The 14,771-nt window shown below is 37.6% G+C and overlaps 2 protein-coding genes across 2 annotated transcripts in view; one reads left to right on the forward strand and one right to left on the reverse strand.

Moving 5' to 3' along the window:
* The window catches only part of ARAP2 (ArfGAP with RhoGAP domain, ankyrin repeat and PH domain 2), a 573,065-nt gene that overhangs the window by 271,790 nt on the left and 286,504 nt on the right, over nt 1–14,771 (reverse strand). The window lies entirely within an intron of this gene.
* DTHD1 (death domain containing 1) overlaps nt 1–14,771 on the forward strand; it is a 79,476-nt gene that overhangs the window by 36,755 nt on the left and 27,950 nt on the right. Inside the window, exon 8 of the mRNA XM_055588243.1 lies at nt 807–1,051. Coding sequence (XP_055444218.1) covers nt 807–1,051 — 245 coding nt within the window. The remainder of the gene's footprint in view (nt 1–806; nt 1,052–14,771) is intronic.

Consider the following 14,771-nt stretch of genomic DNA (forward strand, 5'->3'; position numbering starts at 1 on the left):
TAGTCATGGTAAAACCCCTATAAGTGAAATGTTATGTTCACTAAAGTTCCATTATTTTCAGTGGATCGTTGAGAAGACTTATACATAGTCTTGTGGGGGGGGATTCACTAGGTTTTAATAGAAATTTCAGTAACTATTAAATCTAGAAACGATTACATTTGAAAGTTCTAGAACAGCACTGCATTTCTGCCATGGTGAATATGTTTTATATATGTACTCTCCAATAAGGTAGCTACAGACAGATGTGGCTATTGAACATTTGAAATGTGGCTACAATGCCTAAGGAATTGAATTTTTAATCTTAGTTTCAACTTTAATTTTAAAAGCTACATGTTGCTACCATATAGGAGAATATATTTCTAGAATGTCCATTGTGAGGTCATGATAGTGTGCAGTGTGAAATGGATAGTTAAGTGAAAGGAAAAAATGTCATTGTTAAGAAGTGAAAACAATTTTCTAAGTAGAGAAACAGCTAAATATTTCCAATGGTTTCTTGTAGCATAATGTAACAGAAAGTGAAAATCAGATCAATGATGAGTCCCACAAATGCATAAAAAAAGAAAAGAACCAAGGATATGAGATCTAGAAGAAGCGGCCAGAGAGAACGTAGTTCAAGTATAGATGAAAATTCTTTTAGCAATTTACACAATCTCAGTCTAGCGCTGCTTTGCTAGGTTATGTTTTGATAAGAAGTATTTACACACAACAGATAAATTTAAAAAATGAATGATTATTTGAATTTTTAAAAATTAAGTTAGATCTGTGGTATGTATTAACAGTAACAAATACATTTTACTTCTATTTAGGCAATGGGAAGGATTATGGGAAAGACTACAAGCTTATTTTTCATTTACAAAGGAAACCTAGACTGGAACTCCAAATCAAAGAAGTGGATGAATTTGGAAACTATAGCTGCCCTCATTATAAGGGTGCCATTGTAGTTTATAAAGTACCTAAAGAAAAGATAGTCTACAACTCGGATGAATCTCTTATATTTAATGAAAACAATTATCAGTTGCCAATTTGCAAATTAGCATTGAGATTACCAAAGGTGAGTAATTTTACCTCCCTAATTACTATATGCTGTTAATTTCCTGTAATTCTCTACAAATTCAATATTGCAGACATACGGATATTTATGGTTAAAAGGAAAGCTAGGAATAATGGTGATAAGGAAGGAGTAGCTCCAATTTAAGAGTAATAGAATACATATCAGGATATAAAGTTCTTTCATATCATCATTATTCTAGGAACAATTCAAGTTGGTTTGATCCTGACAGGATGTTGTTAATGACTATTGAAAAATGTCATTCATTTTCTATAACTGCATCTGATTAAGTAGAAAAATCAATTATAAAAACATTGAAAATATTTGGAACACAACACTTTAAAAAATTGTCTAGGGAGCAGAAAAATTGTTTTGAAATACATTCAGGATAAACAAATCCTGCACATTTAAGACTTAATTACTCTTTCATTTCTGATTTTACTTGAGTTCTTTTTTTCTTGGTTAGTCTAGTTAAAGTTTTTTCAATTTCGTTTATCTTTTCAAAGAACTAACTCTTAGTTTCATTGATCTATTATACTGTCTTTTCAGACTCTATTTCATCTATTTCCACTCTGAAAAAAGGAAAAGTATTAACCACTCAGTTGTGTCCAACTCTGTGGGATCCCATGGACTGGAGCCTGCCAGGCTCTTCTGTCCATGGAATTCTCCAGGCAAGAGTACTGGAGTGGGTAACCATTCTCTTCTCCAGGGGATTGTACCAACCCAAGAACTGAACCCGGGTCTCCTGCACTGCAGGCAGATTCTTTACCATCTGAGCCACCAGGGAAGCCCCTATCTCCATTCTAATCTTTATTATTTCATCTCTTCTGTTAACTTCAGGCATTTTTGCTCTTCTTTTTCTAGTTTTTTTTTTTAGGTACAAAACTAGATTGTTTATTTGTGATTTTTCTTGTTTCTGAAGTAAGCCTGTTTTATTATCATGAACATTCTTCTTAGAGCTGCTTTAGCATAGATTTTTGTGTTTACATTTCTGTTTTCCTTTGCCTATGTATTTTGTGCTTGTGTCTTTGAATTTCTAGTTGGTTACTGGTTATTCAGTAGCATATTGTTCAATCTCCACAAATTTGGTGGTTTTCTGTTTTTTCTTATGGTTGATTTTTTATTTCATGACATTGTTGTTTGGAGAAGATGCTTGACAGGATTTTGGTTTTCTTAAATTTATGGAGACTTGTTTTGTGACCTAAGTGTGTGGAAATGGCCCATGTACACTTGAGAAAAATGTGTATTCTGCTGCTTTAGATGGAATGTTTCTTTTTTCTTTCTCTGTATATTTATATCTAATCTATTAGGTTCATTTGGTTTGATGTGTTGTTTAAAATTGATGTTTGATTATTATTTTTCTGTATGGATGATGTCGGAGAAAGCAATGGCACCCCACTCCAGTACTTTTGTCTGGAAAATCCCATGAACGGAGGAGCCTGGAAGGCTGCAGTCTATGGGGTCACTAGAGTCTGACACGACTGAGCGACTTCACTTTCACTTTTCACTTTCATGCACTGGAGAAGGAAATGTCAACCCACTCCAGTGTTCTTGCCTGGAGAATCCCAGGGCTGGGGAGCCTGGTGGGCTGCCGTCTATGGGGTCGCACAGAGTCGGACACGACTGAAGTGACTTAGCAGTAGCATGGATGATGTATCCATTGATGTAAGTGTAATATTAAAGCGGGACTTCCCTGGTAGTCCAGTGGCTAAGACTCCAAGCTCCCAAGTATTGCTGCCAGTTTCTCCCTTTAGGTCAGCCCTAATATTTGCTTTCTTTATTCTAGTGCTCCTCTACTGGGTGCATATATATTTATAAATGTAACATCTAAAGAATAAGTTATAATTGACACCATAAAAATAAAAAATATCATAAGAAACTACTATAAACAATTATAGACCAGCAAACTAGGCAACCTACAAGAAGTGGATAAATTCCTAGAAACAAACTATCTTCTAAGACTTAGTCATGGATAAATATACTGAATAGAAGATACTTAATCATGAAGAAAATCTGAATAGATTGATTTCTTGTAAGGATATTGAAATGGTGATAAAAAAATCTCTTAACAAACTATAGTCTAGGATCAGAAAGCATTAGGGGTGAATTCTCCCCAAAATTTAAAAAAATATTTAATACTATCCTTCAAACTCTTCCAAAATGTTGAAAAGGAGGGAATGTTCCTAAACTCATTTCATGAAATCAACATTACCCTGATACCAAAATCAAATAGGATACCACCAAAAAAGAGAAAAGTACAGGCTAGTATCCTTAATAAATGTAGATGTAAAAATCCTCATCAAAATATTAGCACACTGAATCCAACAATAGACTCATACAGCAGGATCAAGTGGGATTTATCCCAGGAATGCAAGAATAGTTCAATATTTGAAAATCAATCAATGTGTTATACCACATTTCAAAATAAATGATAAGAATCATATGATCATCTCAATAGAAGCAGAAAAAGAATTTGACAGAATTCAACATCCATTTATGAAAAAATATCAACAAAATAGGTATAGAGAAAAGGTACCTCAACATAATAAATGCAATACATGACAAATCAACAGCAAACACCACACTAAATGGTGAAAAACTGAAAGTATTTACACTAAGATCAGGAATAAGACTTTTACCTAAGAAGATATGCAGATGGTTGATATGCATATGAAAAGATGTTCAAGATCACTAGTTATTAGGGAAATGAGATTCAACACTACAAAGAGATATACCTCAAATTTCTCATATAGAATGATTATTGTCAAAAAGACAAGAAATAACAAATGTTAAAGAGGATGTGGAAAAAAGGGAACATTTGTACACTTTGGGGATGGTGGGAATGTAAACTGATGGAAATCTAAATTGGTCCAGCCACTGTGAAAATCAGCATAAAGATACTTCAAAAATTAAGAAAAAGCTACTATATGATTCAGCTATTCCACTTCTGGGTATTTATTCAAAGTATACAAAAATATTAATTTGAAAAGATATATGTACCCTATCCTCATTTCAGTATTATTTACAGTAGCTAAGATATGGATACAACCTAACTGTCCATCAATAGATGAATGGAAAAGGAAGATCTGGTATATATATACAATGGAATACTACTCAGGGATTAAAAGAATGAAATATTCCATGTGTAATGACATGGCCTGACTTCACGGTACTTAGTTATATTATTGACTAAGCAATATAAGTTAGACAAAAGAAAGACAAATACCATATGATTTTACTCATATGTGGAGTCTAAAAAACAACAACAAAAAATGATTAAACAAACCAAAACAAAAATAAATTCATAGATACAGATAACAGATTGGTGATTACCAGTCAGAGGGGAGGGGGTTGTGGGAATGAGCAAATGGTTGAAGAATGTCAACTGTATGGTGATGATTGATAACTAGATTTTTGGTTTTGTGCACTTTGCAGCATATAAAAACATTAAATGGTAATACACACCTGAATCATCAATAGTGTAACATAGCAATTTTACTTCAATTAAAAAAAAGAGTCAATTACTTTTGTCTAAAATTCTTCTTTGTATTGGGAAAGTAGGGTTGAATTGTTCCCCTCAATTCTTGACTTGCGAAGCAAAAAGTCAATGATGTTATTGCTATACATACTATTTCTTTTAGTGATCCAGGACTTGTACTTAACTATATTCTAATGAGAAGTGAAAAATGTTTCACTCCAGAGGAAGAACAAATTTTTTATCCTTTAAAGAAAGTTGAGTAGTTTTCCTACTTTTATGGTTTTTATATTTTTACTTGTGTTATGAATAGCAGAAACATGTTTTCTATGGGACAAGATTTTGTATTTACTTTAAATATATTACTAAAGTAAGTAATTTGATAAATATTAATTGAAATTCTGAAATAGAAAATGTGCTAAGTTAGGCATTATGATAAATACTGAGTTATATAGGATAATACAAGCCTTAAAACTGCATTGTCCTGAATGGTAGCTACTATCCACATCTTTCCATGGAACACTTGAAATATGGCTAGTCCAAACTGCTGCTGCTGCTGCCAAGTCGCTTCAGTCGTGTCCGACTCTGTGCGACCCCATGGACTGCAGCCTACCAGCCTTCTCCGTCCAAGGGATTCTCCAGGCAAGAACACTGGAGTAGGTTGCCATTTCCTTCTCCAAACTGAGATGTACCATAAATGTCAAATACACACTGGACTTCAAAGACCTAGTACAAACACAGAAAATATTTCATTAATTTGTTTATAATGATTTCATTGTAAATGATAATCTTTTGGATATGGAGTTAAAAATGTATTACTAAAACTCATCTCACCTGATTAAAAAAATTTTAACTAGAATATTTTAAAGTATATTTCTGTAGGATATCATTGCTCTAAATTATTTACAATCTAGCAGAGTAGCAAAACATGAACAAAATTACCTTGTAAGATTGTGAATAATTAGATTAATGGTATAAACAGTGTAATAATAGTTATTCAGAGGAGGGAAATTGTTTTTCTGAAAGTTAAACTCGAGAAAAATTTCAAGGTGGTTATGGCAATTTATCTGAGCTTTATAAGTATGTAGAAATTTGGCCACTGGAAATGAAGAAAACCTATGTTAGGCTGAGGAAATGGAATAAATTTGACTGGGGATTGTAGGCATAGTTTAGCAGGAAGGCTTATTATATGAATAATATATAATAAGCATTATAACAATTTATAAAGTACCAAAGATCTTTCAAGTGTTTTCCCTTCATTGCATCATTAAATTCTCATAAAAATCACATGAGGCATTATCATTTTATAGGAAACTTAGGCACAGAAATTTTAGGCAAGTTGTCCATGGACCAAAAACTAGTAAGTGTCAGAATTGGGATTCTGACCCAGAAAATCTGCTTCACACATGGGCAACCACAGAGCACTATTGCCTCTTGAGCAGGTAACACAAGAATTTTTATTCAAGGATGCAAGATGGATTTTAGGACACTCAGGTACAACATGCTTTAGTGTAGAGGTGACAGGACATGGATTCTGGTCATTGGCACTGAAAATAGCCATTTGCAGGGGCCCAGAGACATTAACTCTACTTGCTGGTTTCAGAGAGACTTCCTGAGATTCTTAAGAGCCATGAGTAAGGTAGCTGACTGTAGCAAAACCACTGATACAGAAAATGACATTTTAAGAAAGGTATAGCATCTTCCCTGGTGGCTCAGAGGTTAAAGTGTCTGCCTCCAATGCGAGAGGCCTGGGTTTGATCCCTGGGTCGGGAAGATCCCCTGGAGAAGGAAATGGTAACCCACTCCAGTATTCTGGAGAATCTCATGGACAGAGAAGCCTGGTAGGCTATAGTCCACGGGGTCTCAAAGAGTCGGACACGACTGAGCGACTTCACTTACTTACTTACTTACTTATAGCTAGAGAGGTGTATATTCACTATCCATTGTTCATTTTCATTTCCACTTAGGGTCCTTGCCCTTGCTTCTCCCTGTGTTTGGGGGTCTCTTCCCTCCGATAGTCACGTCAGTTCAGTTCAGTTCAGTCATTCAGTTGTGTCTGACTCTTTGAGAACCCATGGACTGCAGCATGTCAGCCTTCCCTGTCCATCACCAACTCCTGGAGCTTACTCAAACTCATGTCCATCCCATTCTCCTCCCACCTTCAATCTTTCCTAGCATCAGGATATTTTCCAATGAGTCAGTTCTTTGCATCAGGTGGCCAAATTATTGGAGGTTCAGCTTTAGCATCAGTCCTTCCAATGAATATTCAGAATTGATTTCCTTTAGGATTGACTGGTTGGATATCCTTGCAGTCCAGGGAACTCTCAAGAGTCTTCTCCAGCACCACACTTCAAAAGAATCAATTCTTCAGTGCTGAGCTTTCTTTATGTCTAACTCTCACACCCAAACATGACTACTGGAAAAACCATAGCTTTAATGAGATAGACTTTGGTTGGCAAAGTAGTGTCTCTGCTTTTGATATGCTGTCAAGGTTGGTCATAGCTTTTCTTCCAAGGAACAAGTGTCTTTTAATTTCATGGCTGAATTCACCTTCTGCAGTGATTTTGGAGCCCCCCAAAATAACGTCTCTCACTGTTTCCATCGTTTCCCCATCTGTTTGCCATGAAGTAATGGGACCAGATGCTATGATCTTAGTTTTCTGAATGTTGAGTTTTAAGCCAGCTTTTCACTCTCCTCTTTCACTTTCATCAGTTCAGTTCAGTCGCTCAGTCGTGTCCGACTCCTTGCGACCCCATGAATCACAGCACGCCAGGCCTCCCTGTCCATCACCAACTCCCGGAGTTCACCCAGACTCACGTCCATCGAGTCAGTGATGCCATCCAGCCATCTCATCCTCTGTCGTCCCCTTCTCCTCCTGCCCCCAATCCCTCCCAGCATCAGAGTCTTTTCCAGTGAGTCAACTCTTCGCATGAGGTGGCCAAAGTACTGGAGTTTCAGCTTTAGCATCATTCCTTCCAAAGAAATCCCAGGGCTGATCTCCTTTAGAATGGACTGGTTGGATCTCCTTGCAGTCCAAGGGACTCTCAAGAGTCTTCTCCAACACCACAGTTCAAAAGCATCAATTCTTCGGCGCTCAGCTTTCTTCACAGTCCAACTCTCACATCAAGAGGCTCTTTAGTTCTTCTTTGCTTTCTACCGTAAGTGTGGTGTCATCTGTATATCCGAGGTTACTGACATTTCTCCTGGCAAACTTGATTCCAGTTTGTGCTTCATCCAGCCTGGTATTTCTCATGATGTAGTCTGCATATAAGTTAAATAAGCAGGTGACAATATGCAGCCTTGATGTACTCCTTTCTTGATTTGGAGCCAGTCTGTTGTTTCATCTAAGGTTTTAACTGTTGCTTCTTGACCTGCATACAGATTTCTCAGGAGGCAGGTAAGGTAGACTGGTATAGCTGATTCTTCTTATTTAGGTCTTAGCTCAGACATCACCTCCTTATCTATATTCCTCCATCTCCTTATCTCAAGGTGCTCTTTAATTACTGAACCTTTTAAAACTTACTTCATAACACTTATCATTAATTGAAATTATTAGATTTATTTATTTATTATTATATTTATTTATTTCTACTTGCAATTGCTTCTTGAGAGAGCAAGGTCCATGTTCTGGCTCTAGCATTAGTGATTAGAAAAATGCCTCTCATACTGTAGGCACTCTAAATATTTGTGACTGGTTGAATGAGGGGAAGTCTACAGAGTCCCTTAGCTTCTACTAAAGTTTAGGAATTACTGACTTAATGGAATACTTGAGTGCTCCCATATCAGAGATTTATAGGCTGTGTTCAAACACTTGGCAGGTAGGCCAAGGGGTTGATTTGGATCAATGTTGAGGATTTGAGAGCAGAGAAAGGATTCATCAGGGGTGCACTCTAGACACTTTGATTTAGCACTTTACTTCCTAAGATCATTATGTTCTAATGCTATGGGGTAACAAAGAGGGAGACAAGTAAGGGAGGCTGTTGGGATTCTCTGACAGGATTTGGCCAGAGTTTCACTGCGATGATGACAGAAAATGGAAAGAAAGGCTCTTATGTGAGACAGGACAACTTGAGGTACAAAATGTGACCCAAATTCAGTTTTCAATTTGCAGTGATTTCTCTGTAGCCCAACTTCATGAATTAATTAGTCAAATTAGCCAAGCTAGAAAATTAAGAGGTTTATATAGGATTTTTCTTAGTGTAAGTCCATTTAGAGATTGTCCAGATCTTTTGCATGAGCTCTTCCTTCGCTTTAATTCTAGAACAACTTCTCCACCTGTTTGCCTGAGCAATTCCTACTGGCTATCCCTTACAGCTCTGCTGAAGTGTGACTTCTCTCTGGAAGGCTTCCCTTACCTCCTTCTCTACCAAGTTAGGTGCTCCTGGCATGTGTTTCCACAACATTCTATGCTTTCCCTATCACTGTAGATATTATATTTTATTATAATTACTTGCTTTCCAATAGACAAGTGTTTCTCAATCTCTTTTCTCTTCCTAAGGGATCTTCAGACTGTATAACTGTTTATTAGTGTGTGTGTGTGTGTGTGTATTATATTAAAACTTTAAGGTTTTTTGTCTTACCTAACAACAAATTTTCTCTCCTTAAGAGTGATGTTACCTCGGTTGGGAATGAGTATAATCAACCATGCAGATGCGTCCACTACTGTGCTCAAATTTGGATTGTCAGTGCTATGTTTATAGTACACATTTAATAATTATTTACCTGGAGAAGGAAATGGCAACCCACTCCAGTATTCTTGCCTGGGAAATCCCATGGACAGAGGAGCTTGGCAGGCTACAGCTCATGGGGTCGGGAAAGGGTCAGACACAACTTAGTAACTAAATCATTAGATAAATGAGATAATTTTTCAAATCCTAAAATTGTCCAACCTTGAAATAAATCATCTTGAGACTATATTGTCATGTTAAAAAATACATTTTAAATGTCTGCTGCCTTTCTTATATAAACACATAGCAAGTATGCCATCTGTGTTTTTTTTCCCTCCTAGATAGATCTGTATAGGGATTTCCAGATTCACTCTTTTGACCTTTTCTCACAGTATAGCCTGGCAGGCTACAGACCATAGGATTGCAAAGAGTCAGACACAACTGAGCATCCATGCAAACTAACTCTTTACAAGTAAGTTTCTTGGCATTGAGAAAGAATCTGTGGCTGGAAAATTATTTCCCTCATTTAAAACTAACATATCTAAATGGGAATTGAAACAGTGACCTCTATTTCTGTGAGAACAGACTTCTTCCATAAAGTTCAAAATTTAAAAAAATTCCATCTCAGCTAGACAGTACTAGGATGTGCTATTTTTCAGGAAATGGAAGTAGCCGCATTATATGGAGCTTGGCATTAATGCATACTACAATACACATACATTTATAGATGTGGCACAAATTAGGTGAAAACATCTGTCAAAATTCAAAGTGTTTTCCACAGAGAAGGCAGGCAGTAAATATTCATATCTATGTATATAGATATAAACACGCACATATTGGCATACAAATAATTATAATGTATGACCTTAATGTACTACCTCTGTTTTCCAACAATGTGAATATATCACCCATTACTTCATGCTTGTGAGTATCTCTGTTTATCTTATTCTTCAGCCTCCATATTCCATTCATTCAAATTTTAATTCATCCAACACACATCTTTTGTCTCCTTGGGCCATGCATACTGTGGTGTTCCAATATATATGGTCTCATTCTTCCCTTGCATCTCTACAGACTACTCTCAGATCAGAGTGTAGAGTGAGCCTTTAAACCATCAGTCAGATCACCTCCTGCCTCTGCTCCAAACACTGCAGTGACTTTCGGTTTCACTCAGAGTAAAAGATTCTATATGAACTTGTCCCCTTGACACTAAGACTTTTGTTTCCTCTTTACTTACTTAACTATTGTCACAACGGCTCTCTGACTATTTTTGGAACTTGCTGCTAATGCATAGGCTTTAGGTCTTTGTATTAGTGGTTCCCCCTGCCTGGAATACTCTTCCAACCATTAGATACCTACATGGCTAACACCTTCATCCCCTCCTTCAGTTTGATCAAATTTCAGCTTCTCCCTGAGGCCCACCTTGATTCTATTTCTTATTGCAGTCAGTTCCTACCCATATAACTTGACACTCCTGATCCTTCTGAAATTGCCCTGATATTTTTCTTTCCTCTAAAGCACTGCTACCTTCAAATATCTATTTCCTCATGTATTATGTTTATTGTAGGAGCACCTCCACTCCACAGCCAGGACATAAGGTCCTTGAAGGTAGATGTCTTTATCTGTTTTGTTCACTGATGAATCACAAGGAATTATTATAGGATAGTATCTGGCATCAGAGAAGGCAATGGCACCCCACTCCAGTGTTCTTGCCTGGAAAATCCCATGGATGGAGGAGCCTGGTAGGCTCCAGTCCATGGGGTCGCTAAGAGTCGGGCACAACTGAGCAACTTCACTTTCACTTTTCACTTTCATGCATTGGAGAAGGAAATAGCAACCCACTCCAGTGTTCTTGCCTGGAGCACCCCAGGGATGGAGGAGCCTGGTGGGCTGCCATCTTTGGGGTCGCACAGAGTCGGACATGATTGAAGCGACTTAGCAGCAGCAGCAGTAGCAACATCTGGCATATGTTAAGTCCTCAAGAAATGTTTGTTGCATGGGTGAATTCATAAATAGAGCTTTCATTCAAAATACCAGAAGTGTAAAGAAGAAAGTAAGAAGCAACAAGAGGAAAACTAAATTAGCATCAGAGGGTTGACAGAATTGGCAGTGGCTGCTTATGGATGAGACGGCCAGTAAGGGCTTCACTGTGGAGGTGTCCTTTGGGCTGAAGAGTCACAGTGACAAGAAGTCTGTGTGCTGTGTGGTCAGGAATGCACCCAGGCTGACAAACAGCAGGTATCAAAATGGCAGTGGGCATGAGCTTCTCATCAAGGACTGGAAGGAAGACTACTACAGTGAATGCACACATGAGGGACAGAGAAAGGGGCTGAGGTTTGAAAGTTAAAGAGGGTCCTAATGATAGTTGGCATTTCAATATGATCTTCTGAAAATGGTCACATAATCAATATATATGTGAAAATGTATGGCTGAAAAAGGTGATTTGTTTCCAAGTTTTTCTTAAGATGTGCTTCAGACTTCTTCCTTTTATAAATACTCAAGCCAGTTCAGTTCACATGATGTCTATTTGTGCTTTGGTGGAAACCAGGAGAGTTTCAAAGAAGTGTCAAAGGTTTTTAGGTGGCAGGAAGTAGCGTGCATATGTGCTTCTGAAATCACGTCATGTAGATGGCTGTCTGTGCAGTTCCGTTATTTGCACCAGCTTGAGTTGTGGCTGCCTTTGAGTGGTGACTCTTCCTGTCTGCTCAGAGGCTTTGCTTTGAAGGAGGGAAAGGCTCCAGGTGGCTGCTTCTGCAGGACTGTATTCAAAGTCGCAGTCATACCTAACATTCATATTTACGTAAGCCAGCCGTTGACCCAAGTTTTACTTAGCCTGAACTTCCTCTTTTTTTATTTTTTTAAAATGAACTCCTGACATGTGATTTCTAGTAAATAATGGTACTGCATCAACCCTTACTTTCTCACCACATAAAATAACTTGCTGTGTCAAAGGGAGGAAGCATACAGAGGCTGGTGCAACATTCAATTCTTCAGAATCACCACTTTCTTACCATTTAAGATTTTCATTAGCATTTCCCTGCCCTGTAAAGGCTGACTTTCTTTGCTGTATGATTTTTTTTTCCCCCAACAATATGACTACTAAAAAACTACCTTGATTAAATAAATGAGATGTTTCCACTATTGAAAATGTTTATATTCACAGGTACTACAGTTCTATCCAGGCTTTTTAGTCGTAACAATTTATAAAATTATATTACGTTTCAACAATGAAATAGAACTTTTAATGCTATTGGTAAGAAAGCAGATTTAAAAAAAATAAAAAAAAAAACAAAAAATAACCTGTGAGAGAAATCAGAGGTGTGTGTGTTGGGGGGGGGATGGTAAATTTAAAATAGTAATTTAAAGATTTTTGATAACTTAGTCTCATGTTTTCTGTACTAATTACAATACTGTATTGCTTCATATTCCACCCCTACCAATTATAGAAAAAAGACACTAGAATCTTGGTAAGTAGACACATCATGTCAATGTCTTTATCCTCTGAAAGTTTTAAAAGCCTTCTCACTCTTCCCAGTGTTTCAATGCCAGCGTCCTGGGTGCTGCCTAAACATGCCTTCCCAGACTGTAGCCTAACCTTCCTCTAAGCCATCAGAATGACCTTCAAAGACAATTTTGCCCAGGTCACTGAAAAAAGAACTTTATATTGTACATGACACACAAAAGGGAGGGAATGAGCGAAACTGGTTTAGTCAGCAACACGATCCTAATGTTTTGGAAAGTGCTTTGCCCACCAGTTTAATCAGAAGAGAATAATTGCCTTTGCTTTTACTTCTCCTTCCTCTTCTCTTCCCCTCCCTTTCCTTGTCACTCTCCTCTCTTCACCTCATGTCTCCCATCTCTTCCCCTCGCTCTTCCCCTTTCTCTGTCTCCCCTCTGCCTTCCTCGTTAACCCTCTGTCCTTAAAAGGGAAGGTTTTCTCTGCTCAGTGGGCAGTACAACTAAACCAAGAATTGCGCAGTTGTTTGGCCATATGGTTTTCAATAATTCTTTCATAAAGAAAGCACATACATTCCCGCCTGTCTGGAAAAATGTAACAAAATAGGTTAATTGATATATTTGGATTTATTCTGTTAAAACTGTAACATTTAATAAGTAAAAAATGATGTTCATTAATTCAAACAATTTTCTAGGTCCTGAACTGTACTGTGGCTCAGCAGTAAAGATTCCATCTGAAATGCAGGAGTCACAGGCGGTATGGGTTCAATCCATAGTTCAGGAAGATCCTCTGGAGGAGGGTATGGCAACCCACTCCAGTATTCTTGCCTGGAGAATCCCATTCACAGAGGAGCCTGGTGGGCTACAGTCCATAGAGTGGCAAAGAGTCAGACATGACTGAAGCGACTTAGTGCGTGCACACACACACGCATATTTAAAATGAAGGGCTTAAAAAATGAATACAGGTCAGTCCTAACTTTCAAGGAAATTATGGTCCAGTGAAGGAAATAAAGCATAAACACTTTAAAAGTTATAAAACAATGAAAAATATAAATAATAATTGAATACAATAATACAGTAATATCCCAAGACAGGAAGTGATGATAAATTGCAAATAAGTGACTGAGATGTAAGTGCTAGGACAATTTCAGAGAATTTCCAGTAGACTGAGGTGACTTGGGGACATTTCACAGAGCAAGATAGTTGTAGGGAATGTTTGGGTTCTGGAGAGGAAGAGAGAAAGAGGCAGTATGTTCCACATGAGAGGGATGGCATGGGCTGAAACTTACAAGTATCAAAGCACAAGGTGTGTTTCAAGAAAAGACAATGAACAGAACAGCATGGCTTGAGTGAAAGATTTGGAAAAGTCATTAATAAGTTGGGGAACTATCATAGAGGGATTTGAATGCCTTATTTAGTTCATCCAAATGTCTCTGAAATTGTTATGGAGGAATCTTTTTGTCAAAATTTGTCAAAAGAATGTGATTGATTTCATCATAGAGAGATCATGTAGAAAGGAGAGATCCAAACCATACATCCTTAGGATATGAGTAAACAGCAAAATCTCTTAGCCACTGGATTCTTGGAATGAGTCTGGCCATACTGAGGATAGAGAAGTAAGTATCTAACTAGTCATCATTGAGCTTATCTTTTGTCCTATAAGTAGTGGCTAGTGATTGGAAAATTTTAACCAGTATGGTGACGTGATCAAATTTTGTTGACTTATTACTGTGACAGCCTATAGGTATATACTAGAAAGAGATGAGTTTAAGCAACAGTAAAATAGAAATCTAATGAGGCAGTCTTTGGACTAGATGGTGACAGGCTGATGCTCAGATCATGGCAGCAAGGATGGCAAATGGAGAGCAGGGTTGGAGCAACTGGACTTGGTGATGGAGTGAATATGTTTGGGGATGGGAGGCAGATGACACTGGGAGATGGACAAAGTTGTGGAGTGGGCTCTTCTAGGGTGGCTCTTAGGACACTGGATTGAGCTGCTGTCCTTTGACACAACTTCATGTTTCATTGACTTTAGTTTGGGAATGTGTTCAAACTTCCATTTCATCTCCGTTCCTTCTGACGTCTCATCTAGTAGATCACTGCAACTTTCTCTGTGAAGCCCTAT

Source organism: Bubalus kerabau, chromosome 7 (assembly GCF_029407905.1).
Source record: "Bubalus kerabau isolate K-KA32 ecotype Philippines breed swamp buffalo chromosome 7, PCC_UOA_SB_1v2, whole genome shotgun sequence".
In the NCBI taxonomy this organism is placed as follows: Eukaryota; Metazoa; Chordata; class Mammalia; order Artiodactyla; family Bovidae; genus Bubalus; species Bubalus kerabau.